At 42.2% G+C, this 21,617-nt stretch overlaps 1 protein-coding gene across 8 annotated transcripts in view; it reads right to left on the bottom strand.

Annotated features, from left to right (window-relative positions):
- Positions 1-19,609, bottom strand: part of MAP7D2 (MAP7 domain containing 2) — an 84,793-nt gene extending 65,184 nt beyond the window's left edge. For 4 of the 8 annotated variants that reach the window (XM_040582549.1, XM_040582550.1, XM_040582551.1 and 1 more), the window contains exon 1: positions 19,333-19,609. In XM_040582549.1, coding sequence (XP_040438483.1) covers positions 19,333-19,375 — 43 coding nt within the window. In that variant the 5' untranslated portion in view covers positions 19,376-19,609. The remainder of the gene's footprint in view (positions 1-19,332) is intronic. The other 4 variants (XM_040582554.1, XM_040582557.1, XM_040582555.1 and 1 more) reach the window with 2 other exon arrangements.
- Positions 19,610-21,617: the final 2,008 nt, after the last annotated feature.

The following is a 21,617-nucleotide window of genomic DNA, read 5'->3' as shown; positions in this document are numbered from 1 at the left end:
CCTTCCCCAATGTTACCAATAATTCGAAACACCTCATTGTTTATATTTGCCTCTCACAGACATCACTCTCCACATACATTTATATTGATGGATGCTAAATTTTATCTGCCATTTACTGCTCCGTCACTTGGTACTAATTTTTCTAACAGACTTTAGTAAGTGACTACTTTTTACATGACTATTCTTAACACCTTATCAACAGAAAACCTCAACTCAGTATTCACACAGTTTTCCACGTCAATTATGAATTCACCAGACAGTAAGAAGCTTTCAAGATATTTAGGGTCTTTGATGAAAGTTCCTACAAATACCTTTCAAAAAACTCAAGCATACTCCTGGATCGCTCCACCCCACATATTTGCTGGCATCTTGTGAGAAGTCCAGTTGGTTTACAAGATAAATTTCCTTACAAAAGGCACAAAGGCTCTTCCCAGCATATCATATTTTGCCTACTCAGTTTTCTGCTTGAAAACTTTCATTTGTCACTCTTCAGTTCTCTAGATCTTTTACACCTTCGTACTGAGGCTAATTTCCTCTGTCATCAAATTCTAAGCAACAGCTTAAACCATATTCCATTTTAAGAAAGACTTGGACAAGAAATACCCCTTGAGCTCCTCTGTGCAGAATAGTGATGCACATAATTAAGCTTCAATGATACAACCTTATGTTTCTTGACTGTTACTTTCACACATGGACCATTTCACAACCTGCCACAAAGTTTGGCAGGGTGTCTGTCAAGGGGTTGGGGTGTTCACTGTCCTTTTTATGCCTTTATCAGTTTGCTCCTCAAAAATATTTGTACTGTAATGTTGTTATTTAATATTTAGATTTCCAGAGACTTATTCTCTTCCATGTTCTCATTTGGATATATTTCCCCCTTGTCCTTTTATTTCCAATATCCTCCTTTACTGTGCTGTTTAACCATGTTTTAAGGGTTCAGAGTACCTTTTTGATAGATTTTTTTCTCCTCCCAAAGGAGGGGGGAAAAATGTTCTTTTCTATTGTAGGAAAAACTGCACAAAGTGTCTAATATTGGGCTCAGAGTTGCACTGTGCATCAGAAGCACAAAATAAAAGGTAGTCCCTGTCCCACAGTGCTTATAACAGTAGTAAGGCATCACAAATTATATAAGGTGGCCCTGACAGGAAAACTGGTCAAAGATTAAATACTACCTGTATCTGGCAAATGATGGAAAAAAAGAGGTTCATTTATCCAAGCAGTTTTGCAGTGTCAGTAAGGCAAACTCCACAGCTCTTCATAAAAGCAGGATGCAGGGGAAGGGCCGCCATGAGACCTAAATCACTATCTGCACTGCTTTGCTAATGCAATGGCTTCCTGAAGCTGAAATCTCCGTCTTAGGAGAGGCAAAATGTTTATTTCTGACAGAAGCCAAAGCAGTCTGTATGGCTGGAGAAGACTTACAGGCAGAGAGCTTCCTGCGCAGCACTGGAAGGGGTCTGGTTTTACAGACCTGATGTCAATTATGAACAAACAAACAACCACGTATCTGGAAGTCTTCACCCACCGCTCCTTCCTACCTGGGATGCTACCCAGTGTCCCCCTTCATCTTTATTCTTTTTCAAAATGAGAAACCTGCTCTCTACTTAACAGTTATGGTTTCAACTCCAAAGCAGGGGGCTCCACAGCCTGCTAAGTATGTGGCCCTCTATTTATAACTGGAAAATAAGCTTTCATTACAATAAACACATAACAAGTAATGAAAACATGTACCAAATAGCCAAGTCCAGTAAGTAGAATTAATATAGTAGGTTAAGTTTTAGTCTTCATTAAATATACCTATATCATCTACTGATCCAGCAATATGTTCTTTTCTCCAAACTGTTCTCATGTCTACACGCAATTTAGCAATAAAAATACCCTATGTGGAATAACAAGTTGTATAATCAAAACAAAACTCAAATCAAGTCTGGAGCTTGATGATTTTTAGGAATTTGACAGGCTTCACAGGAATCCCCATATACATGTTTACCTTACATAAACCCTTCTTAATCAGGGATGGGCAACTTTCATGATAACCTCCATTTCACATCTCTAATTACTGTATTGCCAAAAGCTAAACCATCACAAACACTATTTGTTGAAGTAGCATGTGTTGCAGCCACAGTGGTCAAAGGTTATAGTGACATACAGCGGATACTGGAACAGTAATACTATTTATGATTAAAACAAACTTGTATTTCAGAGCCAGAGAAGCAACTGCTTTTTTTGGGACACATCAATATATCTATTAAGAGTGTCTTATGAAGTTTGCCTGCCTTCTTAAATAAAGATTTAAATGAAGCAGTAAGTGGTTTGAATGAAGTGATTACCAGCAATAAACTCAGTGGGGACAAGCCAACCAGGCATTGTAAGTCACACACCAGGAAAAGCCATCAGCACACTAAAACAGCTCAAAACAAACTGCTGCCACTGGAAAAGTCTCACTGACTATCTTTGTGAGTTAATGAAAGGTTTCCAAGAAAGGTCATGGCTGAGCAGAGGCTCCATGAGTTGCTAGCCAGTCACAACACACTCCTACAGAGAGGGAAATGTCAGAGCAGATTGGCACTTCACCTTTGCAACATGAATGATAAACCCGACTTGTGAACAGCACCTGGCTTTGTGCCCACAGGCACACGGGCAGCAGGTTCAACCTAGTGCAGGGGAGGGGCCATAACCAGCTCTCCCATGCCTCACAAGAACACCTGAAAGCCAGACCAGCAAGGATTGAAGTGACTGCTACAGCTTGTCAGCATCTCATGAAGAATGGATGGTGGCTCACAAACTTTTCTCAGATACAGCGAGCTCTATTAGGACAGCTACAGCATCTCCAATGCACCAGGGAGGGTAAGATTCATCCTAACTTCAGCTGCCCAAGTAAACAGACATTCACCCCTGAGCTAGCAGCTCTCAGCTTCCCTCAGTCACTTTCTGGAGAGCAGAGGATACTTCTAGGACCCATCACCTCCTTCTGACGGAGCATAGACAACCAGCGTAGACAGCTGTCAGACGAATTCCTGCAGAGCACCTAATTGTGCACAGTAACGCAGCCTGTGTGCTGTCCTGCCAGGGAGGCACTAGGGTGCATACAGGGAACAGGAGGATTTTCTACAGGTATTTTCAAAATACCACCTGCCTTTGTTTGCCTGCTTATTAACAGCCGAAAAAAATGACACTGCAAGTGAAACAGCAATGCAGGCAGTTTTTATTTAAACATGGTGGGGGGAATAAAAATATCAAAACTCTTTACATTTTTATTGATGACAAAGGAAGAACATTAGGCTGCAGAACACAGATCCCTTCAGGGAAGGGACATTTAATGATGAATTTCCAGCTAAGGATCAAAGGCTTCTAAAAGAACACACAAAAGTCAGGGTTTCTAACAGATTAGACTATCTAAAGCTCATATTTTACAGTTCCGTTATGTATGACTATATCCTGCATCATCAGCCTTTGGGTTCCTGAACGAAGGCAGCACCCATTCACTGTTAGAGGAACAGACCTTGGGGGAGTGACAGAATAGCAAGGTTTTGCAAAGAACTGAAGAAACACCAGTTTTAGCATCTTAGCAAAAGAACTGAAACATCAGGCACTTAATTTCATAATTATCTCCTTGGACTGCTGAAGAGATGAAACACAGCCTCAAAACCTATTTCATCAAAACTGAAACATTTAAGAAGCAGAATGCCTAAAAGAGATGAAGAGAACCTCATTCTTGAGGTAACAGCAAATTTGCACTTGAGGACATCTGCCTGTGACAAACCAGTGTAAACGCTCATTAGCGGGTACTTTCAACAAATTAACACAGTAATAATACCAGCTTTCCAATATATACTTTCAGGTTCAGCACTTGCTCAAGCTGAATGCTCAGAGCAGCATGAAATAGACAGCACTCACACCCTGTTAAATCTCGGAGGTAAGAAATAAACCCAAGGAAAGCTTGGCATTTTCACGGTTCAATGAAAGCACAGCAAGAGCGATGCTTGAAAAAGGTCACAAGTAAACAACAGCAGTGCAGCAATGCTAACATAAAACGCTCGACTTTTGTTTAATCTTAATCTTATTATGCTTCTTCCCATCATGACAATAAATCCCAAAAGGATATTACAAACCAAAGGGATGTATGCCATTTCTTCCTGAGACTACGTGTAAAAGAATTCTATGGAAAGTACAAGTAAATACAGGACACTTCCAAAGAATTCTTATATCTACATCTATGCATAAAACCTGCAAAAGTTAAATCCGTTGCCAGAGGATGAAAAATAACCAACAGTAAGAATAAATAAATAACCTTACTGAACTATATTTTTCTTCCTGTTTACATGCAGGATGAAAGCTTTTTAAGCCAACACAACTCGTAGACGTTCAGGTATACAACCTCATATATTGATTCTTTCCAGGATCATCTAACAGGAGCAGGATGCTCCTTCAAAAAAAAAAAAAAATCTTTCATAAAAGAAGAGATCTGACTAAAGATAAAAAAAATCAATACATAAAATATTTAGGCTTCCACATTTATAAATAAATATGTAACCGGACCACGAGGAAAACTGATGAGTCGCTCTCTAATATAATAAAGTTTCTTCACAGAGTAAGAGTATATGGACCGTATTTATTATATAATTAATGTATGTCATTCTTTATTAAACATTGTTTTGCTCAATTTTAGCCAAGCATCTGGAATGCAAAATCTCCTTCTATAAAAGAAATACTAGCGGTGATACTTTTTGAGGAGTAGCTCATTAGGAAGGGCAGAAACAGCTGGAGAAAAAAGCTATTTAGTCAGAGGAAGAGAATTCCCACATTTTGCACTATTCATCAGTTAAGTTTGTCCATGCCCTAGGTGCTACTAGGATGATTTTCTCCACTCTGTGTAGACACCTGCACACTGTCTCCATAATAACTAAGCAGTAGAAGGCAAGATCTATTAAAAACAAAAGAACCTGCAAAAATGTAGTTGACGGTGGATTTTATACCAGGTTCTCTGTCACTCATGATGTTAAAAAAATGGGAATAGGAATGCCCTTGTCTCACCACCTTCTCTTTGGCCTTCATTTTACACTTGACATAAGTAAATTAAGTGGCATTGCTCAAGAACAGCTTCCTCAAGAATTTTCCCCATGCAAACTATAGATATTCATAAAAGAAATTTAATCCTCCTGACCACAGAGACAAGAGTTCTGAGGCAAGAAAAAACTGTATTAATCTCTCCAAATGAGCAATCTATACCTGCCTTGCTCAATACACTGTATCAGCCTTTTAAAAGCATTATAGAAGTGTTAATACCAAGAGCAAAAGCTGGTTTTGCAATAGCTGAGGAAATGAGAGAGGACAGATGCAGAAATGGCACAGAGGAGATATTAATATTTGAGGAATTCAGGTTATACTTCCATTCTTCACCCACAGTATCACAGTATCTTAAAAAAGTAATTGCACACACATATACATTCTTAATCCTATTGCAATAAGCATACTAGATAATGCACTACAAAACGTTTACAAATTCACTGCTTGTTTATTCCTCCATAATTTTTCAGAGCTTTGACACTAAAATGAGTTTCATTCTTGTTTTTGCCAACATGTCTAAAAATAAAACACACTCATCCAATGTCTGCTCCATACCATGACCACTTTTTTTTTTAATTCAAGCAGTTTGAAAAGCTCTATACCCTTCTAAGAGGTGAAGTCACAGTCACCGATAAGCAAATGTATCTTCCTTGCAAAACTCAAACTAAGCTAAGTAGAAAGGGAAACATTACAGCAAGTGTCACGAGTCAGTGACGTCAACTAATAACGATGTTTTACAGTACAATACTCAAGCTGGGATAAAAAAATATCAACATATCATGAGAAGGCTTAAGGGAAACAATACCAATTGCTCATTATTGGTAACACATACATAACTATAGTCACATCTTGGTAGTATCAGCTACACAAAAGAACATGCTACATGTAAAAAAGCATTTCCTGTAGCTCCCCCACAACAAAATATCACTGAGCTTCCTACCATTTTCCTCTCACTGACACTTCTTCACAGGACAGCTGCACAGAAAAATCACTGAATAATTTTGCCAGAACTTGCCCATGTATATTTGAAGCAGAGATTTTGTTTGTTTGTTTTCAGAAGAACCTAAAAGTTTCTAAAGAAACATGAAGAGTGAATGGATTCCTTCCTTAGTACTGACAAAGCTGTCAATGCTGTGCACACCACCTCAACTGTGGTTTACACTGGTCATCATTTAAGACTTCTGGTAGCCCAGTGTTAACACAGGCATAAAAAGAACACCACATACTTTGCATGAAATATTTCAAGTATGGAGGAGGTTTGTTGAAACTGAAAGCTTTTCATGATTGCAACAAGTTGAGGTTAACCCCACACTGCCTTACAGCTGTTTATAATGTCTCACCAACAGAAGTCCCATCCGCAAGACATGTGGATGCTCAGCATCCTGGCTCTGAACCATAGACACCCCACCTTCTCACCTCCCTGAAATTAAGCCCAAGCCGTGCCTTTGTTGCAGTTAAACTTTCTTCCCTTACCACCTTCCCCAAGCAATCAGGACTCCAAGACAGGCAGACACCTTCAGCTTTACTTTCCTTCTAGAGCTTCTCAAAAAACAGTAAGTTTCATACCCATTACTTCCAACTCTTCCTAAAATAAAGCAGACTGTTTGCACTATCCCTACCAACATATAGACCTCTGTAGTCTATCCTCTGCCTCCGCACACATCTATGAGGAGACAGTGTAAAATGTTTTTGCAAACCTCCCTGGTCAAATGGAACTACTACACACCACCTTACAGCTATCTATACTTCAAAAGATGAGACATTAAAGTATAGAAACATAGTATCATTTAGGTTGGGATAGACCTCTGAGATCAAGTCCAACTGTTAGCCCAGGCCTGCCAAGGCCATCATCAAACCATGTCGCAAAACCTCCACCTTTCTTAAGCTTACTGTATCAGCTTGGATTAACTTTCCATCTCCTACACATGTCTGTGCTGCACGCAAAAAACGTACTCCTTCTGTCTGCAATTTGCTGTTCTGCCAACCATTTTAAAAAACGCTTGCCCTCATGCTGCAAGCAAAGTGTTAAAAGAGCTGCTACTTCTCTACACTTATCAGGCAATCTGTATAGGAGATGAAAATAGATACCATTTTCAAAGGCAAAAAACTTAAGGATATTTTACACAACACTAAATACATGACCTTAATTTTTCCCCCATTTATTTACACTACCCTGAACTTTTCGTCAAGAGGAACAAAACAAGGCTAAAAATCAAGAAAAGTTTTATAATGATTTTGAAAGCTTTTAAATCTGAAACTAAGCAGTTTTACGCAGCTCCATATATTCCCTCCCCTTCAAACGTGCTGAAAAAATTTGCCCTTGGGCATGTAAGCCTCTAGCAGTGGGTTCCCATTATGGCTCCCGATGAGAAGAACAGCTCAGCTAAGTAAGAGAAAAGGTGTTTTCTCAGATAACTACTGCATATCCCTAACTATCTTAGTAACTTAAATCCTGAAATGCTGAAGGACAGCACATATGGGCTAGGAATAGATCTGGTATTCAGTGATGCTGTAGGTGGCAGCAGGATCTCTTCTACTGTCTCCTAACCCTTTATGGTTATAAATACTCCATGCTGTTACAAAAAAACAGCAAAGCTGCTACTGCTTTAGTGCTACAGTACACTTGACACTTACACTCCTTTATACTAAAGAAATGGTAGACACTTATACCAGCAGAGTCGCCATGTGCAGAGCCCATGCAAAAGAGCCACAGCAACATGCTTACCGGCTGCAGTTTAGCTCCAGATGTGACCCAGTCCAGTGCTGTAAATCCCACCACATTCAGAATGAAAAATCCAATGCTTGTGAACAGCATTAAGGCTGATGTTTTTATTTCTTCCAGAGAGCCATCAAGCTTGCATCTGACATTTTTCCTTGACAAAAGAAGCTCTCAAAGCAAGGGAAGTGGAAACTCACTTTTTCATGGAAGCCAGCCAGTGCTGTCATTTATCTCTTTGTTCACTATACCGTACGAACAGGTGAAAAACCTAGATAACAAATCAACTGCAGCATATAAAACAAGAGCCTTACCTACTTAAATGTACTTACACGGTTTCGAAATTGATAAATATTCAGCAATTACTGCAAGAGAATACACTCAAAAATAGGCTAGCTGCAGCATTTACAACAAGAAATCTGAAAACTGCATACAACGATGCTATGTCAGTGATTCTTTCTTGGTTTAGTTACTTTTAAAAACCACAGAAGCATGCACCATGGACCAAAACTTACTGACAAGAAAGATATGCCAAAAAGTTTTTGGTTTTTTGTGGGTTTGGTTGGTGTTTTTTTTTTTTTTACACCGGTTTTACTTTCCTTTACTAATCTGAAATTCAACCATTACGACTTTAGTTAATAAACCTATTAATCAGGGTTGCTACATTAGGGGAAACTGAACAAGAACTGCAGTACTTCTGGACATAAGCACAAAAAACCCTAAACTCCATCAATGATAATACTAGAACAGCAACAGTTGCTCATTCCACACTTCGTTCTATATCTATCCCAAGAAATTTGTCTTAATTTCATCTAGTCAATACTTCTTGAAATGTAATAGCAATACTCACCCTGCAAATCTAGGAACCATACTGGAATACTTTCCAAAGTACATCAGACATCTGAACTTTTATTCCTTCCCTCTTGACTAGTGCTTATCTAGAGCCTGCACTGAGTTGAGCCAAACCACCCTGAGCAGTGGCTGCCATACTGCAGCACAGTACAAAAAAAAAAAAAAAAAAAAAATCACAGCAAAGTGATCACAAGTGCTGTGTCCTGATATAAAAGGCTGGGTCACAACATCCCATGCCTCTGTAAGAGCAGGAACTCGCTGCTGCCAAGGGAGCCTCAAGACTCCTGCAACCACCTGTCCTGTTCTTTTCTTCTCTCCACTTCCACATGCCATGAACCAGGATGCAGCTGCTCCTCCAGATAGATGGGCAAGAAAGTGTGCTTGTTTGGATTAAATTGGTTGGTCTAATAAAAAGAGGTTATCTGTCCACAAACCTTGCTTCACTGGAAAGAATACATTCATCAGATGTAACATTCTTTGCAGAAGGCAGCTGACTATCAAGTTCCTTGCCGGGACTGATTAGACACAGACTAGCTGTGGTCAGATCAAAGTCCGGGACACACCTGTACAAAAAAAATGCTCTACAAACCTGACACCACCAGCCCTTACAAGTTAGCATAAACTACATCAAATTCATTTAAGACCCCAAACTGCATACTCAATGGTTGTCACTCAAGCTCCACCTACAAGTAAATATGTTTGTTTGTTTATTGATATATTTAAGTTTGTTTATTTATATATTTCTTTATTTCATTGCTTGAAAAGAGTACTCGGCGTCTGCCAGACAATGCTGAAACCACCTTTTTAATGAATGCCACTTAAGAAGAACAAATTGGGTCTATTCTAGCAAGGGATGAAGTAACAGACTAGATTAGATAGCTGGAAACAAAAAGGGGGGAGGGGGGCAGGCGAATGCATTCAAATCTAGTTGGAGTTAAAGCTAGCTTTTAGTTGCTGAACAGTTAGTCCACATTCCTTTAGTAGTTTTCTTTCTTGGGACTTTTCAGCTGACCAGTTTTATGAAGGACTGTACAATCAGCTCCAGCTGTTCCTGGCCGTTAGGAGTGAAGGTCACAATACAAGAATTACATCTTCCAAGGACTACCTTATACCATAGGAGTTTTGACCAGAGTTTCTCAAGATATGTGCATCACCAGGAGATATACCCGATTTATTTCCGTGCAAAATAGCTATTAGAAAACCATCTTCATGACTTCTGCCCTCCTCCTCTGAGTCTATGACTTAAAAAGTGTATCATACTGCAACACGTTTTAAACAACGGCTGCTGTGAAGAATATGAAAACCTTCCTCAGTTTGTTTTTTTGTTACCTTTGATTTTCAGAGAGCTCTTTGATATGGTGATTCTCCATTTCTGAATAGCGATGCCTGAAGCAGAAGTTAAGTAATATGGAATGCATTTTCTTTTCTTTACATTTTTTCTCTTGCCGGTCTCCTTGCCTCCCCTGCAGCTGCCACAAGAAAAATTTAAGAGCTACTTTAGCCCTCCAGGCTCCCACTGCAGAAGGCAGGTGGGCTGGTGAGAGGTCGATTCCTGCCAAAGCCCATCTGATGGGCCCAGCCTCCTCCTTGGCATCATGCTTTTCTCTCTCTCTCTGCTCCCAAGGCTGGATGAGACAGGGTGAGCTCTGCTGCAGCACGGAGCACAGGAATGAATTACTGCATTGAACGCAATTACAAAGCTAGAGCAAGGAGCAGGCTTGAGCATGGGAACATCTATATATGGAACATACACCCAGGTCTTCTGGATACACCTCTAGCTCCTGGAACCATAATCTGTGGGACACTAGGAAGCACACTGTATGCTTGCTCTGATCTTACACCCTTCCCTCAATGCCGTCTTCTAGCCATCAGGGAAGACAGAACAGCAAAGGAGCTACTGTTGCTCTGACTAAAGCAGCCATCCTTATGGCCTTGTAGGCCAGGATGAGTAGATGAAAATAGGGAAGGAGGAAAACATCATTAAAGAGAAAAATAAAAAGCCAATTCATAAAAAGTCAAGAGTTAACCTAGTAGGATGTCAGTTTATTAATAGCACAGGTGCAGCACTATCAGCAAGTAGGCAACAGATCTATGCACTGCAGGGGTTTTACATCAACAGAGAACTCAGTGGTCTTCCAGGAGTGTTACTGTGCTATTTTAAAGACCTTCTGAGTTACTACATAGCCTGTAAGCTTGTCACTATGCTTTAGGGAGCATTCATTACAAGAAGCCTTGGTTGCATGAAGACTTCCTTTACAGTCTTCAGTTTGTCTTCAGCATTACAAACAGACCAGACGTGACAAAAATTGGATTTGAAAATGGATGTGCTTTTACTGTGTAACATGACTTCCAGTTCCATTCACACATCATTTGGACAACTTCATCACAGATTAAGTGTATTAGGACTCAAAGAGAGGCTACCTATTCCTTTTAAGACACCCTTTGGCAGTATGAGACTTAAAGGAAGACTGGATACAGGCAGTGACTATCGTCTAAGAGCAGAGATTACAAAACCTCAGAAGAGGGGAAAAACCCAATCCAAAACAGGGAAAACATACTGCAATGGGGGGAAAAGAAAAGTTGCCCTTTGATTATAAAAACTATTATGAAAACCAAACTCTTCCTGTTACCTATGAATGCCTCAATCTGTGCAGTTATTTCTGTTTCAGATTTTCAGTTCCACAACTTGCTAATGCACAGAAATTCAACCTTTCTGCATAGTACTTTCTCTAAATAATCTCTCCCCTAAGCATCACTCAAACATTTTCATTCAGTGCCATAACCCGGCCTCAAAGAGCTACAAAACACATTCTGGACCACAACCCTGCAATCCAGCATCCTCATCCAGAACCTCATCAAACCCCCATTTATGCCAAAGGAAGGTCACCCATTTATTTCACTGCACCATTAAACCACTTCCTATGACTGTTGAGAATTGCCATGTTTACTTATAACCACAGCACTTAGTGCTACTAAACCCAGGAAACATAATGGAAATACTTACATCTATTAATAGACCATTAAGCATATGGGGAAAAGATGCCCTGTGGCTGAAGCACAGTACTAAGAGTCAAGAAACTAAGGATAAAAGTAAAACCCTACTCCCTCTTCCCTTTAGGACAGAGAAAGAAGAACCAGCTCATCCATCATTTATGTTGGAAGCCATAATTGGCTTACTATTTATCAACATTTTAAGAGCCCCAACAGCATGTTTCTAGTCGTCTCCCTGAGGTCTCTTTCCCCTGATGCAGAGTGGGTCTGCACACATTCAACAGAAACAAGGAAATCAAAATGATTGGCATGAGTGGGCAAGTTGCCAACAACAGGAAAAGGAAAGCGCTTCCCATTAGTTGATACCACCCTCCCGAGTGAAGGTAAGTTAAACCCCTTTACTTAAAGTATGTAAAATCACAGCAATGATGTGTGGATGAACACTGCAATATTGTTCTGTTTTCCCTTCTGGGACAAAAGGAAAGGCCCCTCTTGTGTGATTTGCCACATAGCCAACTTAGTAGCACAAAAAATATTTTTGTTTCATAGGACTGGAGTTTTTTCAAAATGAGGTTTATTTTACTTACAATATAATTGTATACTGGAATTTTATTCCAATTCAATAATCAAAGCTAGTTTATTCAGACTGGAGTATTCTTCCAACTATCACGTGATTTATGCTCAAGTGAAAAAGCAGCAGTGCTTTCCCTGGCTGGGCAGGGGAAGACCCCTTCAGCACTCCTGCTGTAGTTAACAAACCCAGGCACGCTGCACCGCCTTAGGAAAATCCATATCTATCTTTTTTGATCAAAGCCACATTAAGAATTTCAGCATTCCACCACACCTACAACCAAAACTAATTGAAAACTAGAAATATTTGAATAAATGTTTTGCTGAAATAAAGAAGAGCTCTGCTAGCTTCTGCTTGGCATGAGACAAGTAACTCGTATGGACTGAACCAAGCAAGGCATACTTCCAGATCTTACCTAATTGAGGCAAAACCACTATATGTCCTCCAGCATCTGGCATTAAAGCAGACAAAAGAAAGAGATATACTAGTGTTACTACTATTTTCTTAAAGATTTTCTGTGACACTTTTACAGTGGCACCCACAAACTGATAAAGAGTATCTTTATTTTTATCCAACACATCCTTTCCAATCCTATCGAAACCTCAGGTAGAAACGACAAATTCTAACTCATTTATTAAAATCACTACTAGGAAAAAGGAGTTTCTAAGAGAAACTCCTTAATAAAGGAAAGCAGATTTATGAAGCTTCATATACTTTCTTCTTCTAAAATGGTTGAATACACAATGCACCAATGATGGTGCTAAGGTTATGGGGCATAAAATCAATCTCTCTGTGCAAGCAGATGCATTAATGTGCACGTGGGGCCAACAGGCACCCAGCTCTGGCATGAAGAACCAACTCAGAAGATACCCAGAATAAAATGCTCATCACATCAAACCAAGTCAACACACAATGGACTGGTGTATTGGAAGGCAATGCAAGCACACAGGAATGACTTTACAAAACAACCAATGTAATTATCAGTGAAGGAGCTGACCTCGAAAGCTTGAACCATTTCATCTATTTCTGTACTTTGAGTACAGAAAAAAGGAGTTTCCAGATGTTTCACACAGCAGAAAAAGGATTTGAATGCTCAAGACCGCACCAAAAGTGTATTTACTCTTGTAATGGAAAACAGAAAATTTAAGAAGTTAAATACATGATACACAGGAAAATAATCTCTTCTATTAAACCGTTACAAGAATTTCAGCTCAATACTACATTTTTCAAACTATCCCAATCAATAAAAGCACACAGGTGTAACACTGGAACACAAAAAGTTGCAGTTTGCATATTGTAAAGGAATTAATTTAACAAAAGTGAAATATTTGTACAATAAGTTTGCTACTGGCACCTTTATTTATGCCAAAAAAAATAATGTGAAATCACAGTGAAAGAATAACCTTTGGCACACCGAGAAACAAACAGTTTAAAGCAAAATGACAACACAACTGTGCCAACCCTGCACATCAGAAATACTTCTAGTCAGCAGCGCTTTGGACATTCTCACCGAAAAAACAGCTAAAAAGCAAAGAAGAGCTTGTCTGCTATGTAACTGAAGTTTATGCAAAGATCACAGAAATGCTTTATCAATCTCAGCAAAGTAGACATTTGTCTGCAGCACCTTAACACCACAAGAATGATCAGCTTCCTCTTGATCAAAGGAAAACACACACGAGCACATGAAAGCAGCAGCAAAAACCTCTAGATGTTCAAGTGCAAAAGAGAAACTTTTGTTTCTCAGATGTCCCAGAATCTAGGGCAAAACACTAGCACACAGTCTGATCTGGCATCCGGTAAGCAAAAGTGATATATGCAAATAGTACAGTGAATGAAGAGAAGCACATGCTTCATAAGACTTCATATTGCAGAGGAGACAGATATTAAATAGTTCAAGAAAATGGAAACTACTGCACGTAATTCATTTAAGAGTTACAGGAAGAAAACAAAGATGAGTAAAGTGTAACCAACAGGCATTTTAATATATTAATTCATCACATCTGAAGAAAGCTTGAAAAGTATATGCAGTATATATGTACATACACAGAACACACAAGACAATTCAAAAGCAGAAGTAATTCTACATGAAACATTTGGATTAGTATTTAACCACAACAAGAAGTACTTTACCAAGATCTTTACAACATCCAGACCCGCAGAGAGTGCTGGGTGCTCGGGTTATAGGATCTTGACAGTTTCATGATACAAATGAAGGAAAAAAAAGTGTATTATTTGAATGACAGACACGAAGTCCGGCAGATGTGTTACATAGCAATAACCTTGAGTTTCCTTTTTCTTTTTCCTTTTTGCCATTTTAATGGTTACATAGATTTCCACTTTGTGAAACCCACTCACCTCTTATCTTTACACCCCCCCCATCATCATCATTCATCATTGTGGAGATAAAACACAGTGAAAGGTATTTCTAAATATCCTGTCTAAAGTCAGTCCAGGGTAATACTATGCTGTAAAATACTTCTGTGATTAGCCAAGATTTCAAGTCACTTATTTCACTGGGTAAGCTGCTTGAACACAAGTATATTGGAAAAACTAACACATACCATGTTCTTACATGCACTAATTCCAGCCATAGAAAATACACAGATAATATATCAAGTTGTGATGGAAATATCAAACACAAGTCAATTACAGCAAAATAACTCAGAAATTATCTAAATGTCATAAACCACACAGGTTAAAAAAACATCTATTGCAGTACTGAAAGAACTCTGCTTTTGATTGCTGCAATAGGCTTGGCTCAGTTACACAGCATTACTCCTTCCACTGTTTAAGCATGTTATCCACATCTTTCCTCTCAGCCAGTAGGACAGTAGGACAGATTCACAAGAAAGTTAAATTTGGGTGTGTAACACAAGTGTATTTAACATACTGCCCTGAATCACTGTACCACTGAACACAGAGAGCTGAGCATAACCTGTCACACGCACATCGTCTGAAAGGTTAACTATATCAAACAGGGCCTAAAAGATACACAGACCTCACAAAACCTGAAGTTATCGGGCTGAGAACTGTAAGAGCCAATTAAAGGAGGAAAATGGAAACAGGGAGGAGACAACCCAAGTTGGCTGTTACTCAATGCACTTAGTTAGCATCCCCATAATTTGCATTGGTTTCCCGATCAGCTGTACTTCCCCCCAACCTGTACAGTCCATTTATTTATAAAAATTCTATACAAACAATACTTTAGAAAGTAAAACAACACGTAAGTGGACATAGAACTTAAACTGAGAATAACTGCTTCTAGTATCTGCTCAACAGCTTGAGCCAGTGGTAAAGGAGGGTTGAAAACTGCAATGCCCTATCAGAGTTGGTGCAAAAACTAGATTTCATGAAAAACGATCAACACAACTGGAACAGAGAAGAGCCAAACAAGCCACTCAACAATACTGACACTAGGACCTTTTGGCACAGATTAAACTCACATGAAGAAAATAAATTCTTTTTATTTAAATCACCTGAAGAGTCCAGAAATAAACAGAATTAAAAGCCTTGCTCTTACTTTTCTGTAGCCATAAAATACATTTGTAAGTCAATATAGGATTTTAAAAGCATTTCCCTTGTTGGTTTTGCTCTGCACACATTAAAAGACCAATAACTAAGAAAGTTATAATTGTATTTCATTTATTCATTAGACAAAAAGAGATACTACATAAATCTTCATACAGTATCAACATTCAGGATATATAGTTTCATTTACATTAATTATGTACATACTCCTTCAAATAGTATATCTATAAATAATTACCTAATATAAAAAGATAAGCCTCTCTGTTGCCTTTCCACCCCTAAAGATAATGCCAGCCACAAAAGCAAATGGAGGTATGTGACACTATGCAATACTGCCTTACAAACACTTAAGTTTTCAGATGCCTCACCTTTCTAACACGTATATTTCAAGTGATATACCTTTTTTTATATTTCTGAATTCCTGGAATTCAAAGGCAAGATATTTTTCTTCATTGCAATTTAATGAAACTTAGTTGCAAAGGGATGTGACTTTTTTTTTTTTTTAAAGGACAGAGGCAAAGTCTGTGTAACAATATTTTAAATAATAAAACAATAACCTTGAGAGGCTGTGACATTTTAAACTGCTCTGAACTAAAACCTGCAAATGGTAACATCACATGAAAATCAGTGCATGAATTAACATGGGGATAAACAACCTTGAATGTCCACATATGAGAGTAAATAATATAGTAAAAAAAAAAAGTATAAGCATACTTTCTTTAAATTATTTTGCCCTGTAAGAAAATCAGGTGGAAAAGCAGTGCTATCAAGAAGAAAAACCCACACAGTATTTTACAAGAACTATACACATTAGTTCCTTTCACACAAACTGTTTTTGTGATATACAGTCAAAGCTGGCACAACACGTGATTTTTTCTTAAATCCTTTTAAGGCTGAGCAACTTTTCTGTAAGAAGAAAAAAATGTATTTTGCTCTGAAACCCAAAGTGTTTAATGTTTCAATCTCTTAGATCACATTCAGCAAATTTCACTGGGCAGCAAAAGGGAAGATGAGAGATTCAATACCAAGCAGCTTGTCCTTCAAATGCTATTCAGTCATTACCATTACTACAGATGGCAACAGCAGTAACACCTACATCCTGGTCACCTAACACTCTCCCTGACAGAAAGATTCCTGCAACGTCTTCTCCTCAGGCATCTCTATTGTTTGCAACATGCCTTTGATTTTTGGCAAAGGGATACACTTGGAACTCTGCAATTATTATTTGCTTGAACCACAGAATTTTACTCCTTTCTGCAAGAATTATAAACCATTGAGCAACAGACTCTCCCCTAACAGTCAAGGGATGCAAGTACCTTCCCTTAGTGCAGGCTTGTTTATTACAGCTTGATCTGGGCAGACAGTGAAGTGATGCACATGCTTAATCTGATGCCTCACTTTCACTGCCATCTAGCAATACTCTCGGCATTGGCAGACACAAGAGAACAAAACGCAGATGCTGTCAGAGAACTACAAAGTTTGTGAAGCAGGGGGGTGGCTGCAGCCACCACTCGTTGCTGGGGCAGCAACTCTTTGGGGGCCAACACAGTGGGAAAGGAGCATTTTACTTTGGAACATGGAGGCAAGATTATTCCTAGCCCTATGAATAAAATGAGGACTCCAGGACCAAGATGTACACACAAACACATGAATTAACAGAGTATCATTTCCACACCCACCTTAATGATCTGTGTTAGCAGCTGTTGTGTTTGCTACAAAATTAGCAAATTGAGTCCCAGAAAAAAAATCTCGTTTTTTGCTGCAACAGATCCAAACCCCATCCATATTGCTGTCTGTGAAACACCACAGACAATATTTTACACCACATCATAACAAAATAACAGATTTGACTAAGACCACTCTATACTGCCTTGTTTGGGCGTTAGTGTTCAAATGTCAATGCTTGACAAGTGACTACATCTGTCTGTGCCTGTCCATGCTCTACAACACACAATCTATTCGATATCACCTTTAATTATACTACGTGCTGCCTTTTCTATGCATTCCCAATCTCACACAGAGTGAAAAATAGATGACATCCTGGTCTATATAATGAACAAAGCTTTTTTGCAACATTTGCCTCTGAAGCTGAAAAACTTCAAAAGTAGATAAACACAAGATAAATGTCTGGGAAGAGCGCAAGTGAGTATCGAGTAGATTTCCTTACACTTTAGAGAGGAGGCGAAAAAAGGATCACAAATATAAATTCTGAGCATTGATTATTTTTCTCCATTCCTGTCCATGTAAAACATGGAAAAAATGGAGATGCAAGATCTAGAAGCACTTGACTGTTCAACTGCAACAGCTTGCAGAGGGAGCCGTGACTGTTGAGCACAGGAGGGTGAGGAACAGCAGACACAGGTGGTCCAGCTCCCTCCTTGGCTCCCCACACAGTGTTACCTCAGAGAATTCAGTGACTTGGATTCATCTTCCCACTCCATAAATCTGGGATAACAATACTTCCTTATCCTCCAAAGCGACTGTAAAGGTAATTTAGAAATTATAGTGGCTTAGGACAAGAGGGAAATTAATTCCCTCTTACATTCCAGCTTTAGATGGCTTGCCGTTCATAAAGCAAAGGCCACATATCAGATAATTAAGGTAAAAGTATAATGAGCAGCTGCCTAACACCTTAATCAGCACTCACCTCATATGTAGAGCCAGGGAAAGGTCATGTGAAGAAAGAGCAGCCAGACCCACCCTAACACCTATGTGTGGTCATGACCACCAGCCCTGGCCCACATATCTCCTGTTGTTGGGGGACTTGATGCCATGCCACACGCAACTCCATGCGCTGCAGCAGCCTCCACCACATCTCACACTATTCTCACCCTCAGAAATTAAGTTATGTTCACCAAACAATGAGGAAGGACCTTAATAGGAGCTGCGCCTATAGAAGAGCTCAGAGCGAGGCGTTCACGCCTGATACCAGCTCAACCAGTTTGCTGCGCGGGTTGGCCAACCCGCACAGGCAGGCCCAGGCACCGCTGAAAATGAGGTTTATAAATTGCTCCCTCCCCGCTCGACACTTCGAGGCAAACCCAAGCTGCCGCCCTCCCCGGCGGCACCGCCGGCGGTCGGGGAAATCGCGGCGGCACAGGCGGCTGCCCGGCGAGCCCGACCCGCCGCACAAAAGCCACCTCATGGCAAACACCTTCCGCACCACAAAGGCGGGACCGGGCGGCGGGGGAAGGGGGACGCCGGGGGCCTCGGGCGAGGCCCGCTCCGCATCTCCCCGGGAGCCGCCAACCGCCGGCTCCCCCTGGCGCCGGCACCCCCGCGGCTCCCGCCCAGGATAACGCGCCTCCTGCTCCGCGGGGCCGGGGCCGCGCCCCCCCCCCCCCCCGCGTCCCGCGGCGGCCCCGGGCCCGGGCCCGGCCCGAGATGGCGGCCGGACCCTCCCGCCATCGCCCCCTCGGCGCCGCACCGGCCAGCGGCTGCCGGGCACGCGGGGCAGCCACCCTCACCTGCCGCCCCCCCGGGGCTCCGCCAGCCCCGGCCCGGGGCGCGAAGGGACGGGGCGGCGCCGGGGGCAGCTGAGGGAGCCGGGCGGGCGGACGAGCCGCCGTCCTCCGGCACCCTGCGGGCCCGCAGACCTGTCCCCTACCTGTCGCCCGCGGGTGGCTGCGGGCAGCCCCCGGCTCCGCCATCTTCCTCGGCCGGTAGCCACCGCCGCGTCCTGCTGCCGGCGCTCCGCTCGGCTCCGCGGCGGCCGCCGCAGAGCCTCACTCCCCGCCCCGCGGCACCTGACACGGAGCGGCGGGCGGGGAGGAGCGGGAGCGGGGCCGGGCGCGGCGGCAAGGCAAGCAGCAGCCCGGTGTCGCCCGGCGGCGGCGCCTCCCCGCCCGCTGGTGCCTGCGCGGGGCGGCTCTCTCTTGCCGCCAGGTGCTGCCGCTGCCCCGCCCCACGCGCTGAGGGCGCGCGTGCCCCGCCGGCGGTCGCTCGGCACCGGCTCAGCCCGCCCTGGCCGCGGCCGCACCGCGGAGCGCGACGCCTCGGCCGGCGGCACCGGGAGGGCCGGGCCTGGGCGCAGGGCAGGGGGGTGCCGCCGGAGGGGAGGCCTGGCCCACCGCCCTGCGTGGGGCCCGCCCGGCCCGTGGCACCGCCTGCCTGTCACCGGGTGCCGCGGGGCTGCACGCTGTCAGGCGAGGCTCCGTGGCCGAGCCTGTGCACGGCTGACCGGGCACGTTTAATCGGTTTAACTTGGAGAGCCCAACAATGTGCCCTGTGGCTTTTGGCGGATCCTGCCGGTTTTTCTAGGTTTTTCCAGATGTTTCCATCCAGGAGGTTGCGCGTGCTGTTTGCAGCCACACGCTGCCTTGGTTGACTCGGTGGCACTGGAGGAAGGGACAAGCGTGTCCCGCTCCACCAGCGGCTGCTCGCGGTGCCCCGCCAGGGCCACTCTGCTGGGCTGCAGACAGCCCTTCAGCCTGGGCAGGCCCCGTGGCGGCCGTACCGTTTTGTACTCCATTTCAGAAGAGGAGATATGAGGAAACATCGCCTTCTTTTCCCCTAAACAGTCACACGCCAGGGGTCGGGAGCCCCCCCAGTTCCACACACCGCCCGCCTATGTGTCTGCCCCTGCCCTCCCGGGGCCGGGCCGTGCACGTGGCCTCTGGGCCTGGGGCCTTGGGGCAGCTCCTGCTCCGCTGCCTTGACATGTCACCAGCACTGATGCTAGATGCTAAACACCTTACCGCCTCTTCTTCAATGCCTGTTTATCAAAACTGAAATTTAAGACCTTTTTAATCCTCCCACTTTCCATTCTTAGTCCTCTTGTTCCGTTCTTTTTGTCTAGCAAATATATTCCTGTTAATTAATAATTTACTTCTTTAGCTGAAAACACAGACCATAGTTCATATAAGGGGGTGGAGGAGAAAAGTTATTTTCCTTTTTTTTTTTTCCCTCTGGAAAGCATTTGTTTTGGTATTTCTGATGTGTCTCCCAGTAAATTGCTCTTCCACCCATACATTCAAATGGTGTCCTTGTGTTTGGGTTCACACACCTCAGCAAATGTTTAACTAGACAGATTTAGGTTTTGTTGGTGCGTATATGAACAGTTATTCTTAATGCCTTATCTGTGAAAGACTTCATTTTTGTTGTTTATAACTCTGCCAGATTTAAAAAGTATCAATAGACATTTTCATGCCAGCTGTTTCTCAGGCTAAACTTATGTCAAGGCGCTCCACTTAAAATTATTCTACCTGTCTAAAGATGGAACTGTACTGTTTTGCTGATGCTACAGAGGAGGAACCCTAACTGTCTTGCTGCAGATGCGCCTCCAGATTTCCAGAGGCTCCTTTGGCAACAAAAGAAGGAAGACTCTCCTGTAGTCTTAATTAATCTTTAGCCTGTTGGTGCCTGATGAGCACACGGGAAAGAACAGCTGGTCTCGGTGCAAGTTACATGGGCTTAGTACTGAGGGAAAGGAAATGGAGAGGATGAGTTTGCAGGGCTGTGAATTAAGAAAGCGGGGAATTGATGTGGGGGATGCAAAGGGACAGGAGAAGGTGGAGGAGTATAGCCAGAGCTAGAGAAGGGGTATCAGGCTATCTGCAGGGAGGGTATTTGGGCAGGAGCTGGTAGCTGGGTGGAGGGGACTGATAGGACTACAGGAAAACCTGCCCCAAGGAACACGAGTTTACCAGTGCTGGCTCTCAAGCAGTCATGAAGCCTGTAAGCATGACATGTCACACAGAGAAATAAGTAGTCTCCTGTGACTGTAGTTTTCACTGATAGCTGGCTCACAGCCTCACCAATATTCAGACTGGGAGTTGTGCAGTGAAAAGAAGACTTTAAAGAAAACTTGAGGAAACTATATAGAAAACATCAAAGCTCCAAAGACAAACCCCTCCCCTTTATTATTGCATATAATATGTGATGTAAGCCAGT

The sequence above is a fragment of the Falco naumanni genome, chromosome 2 (genome assembly GCF_017639655.2).
Source record: "Falco naumanni isolate bFalNau1 chromosome 2, bFalNau1.pat, whole genome shotgun sequence".
Lineage (NCBI taxonomy): Eukaryota > Metazoa > Chordata > Aves > Falconiformes > Falconidae > Falco > Falco naumanni.
Note: the sequence above shows the minus strand (reverse complement) of the source record. Positions and strands in the feature narration are given on the sequence as shown.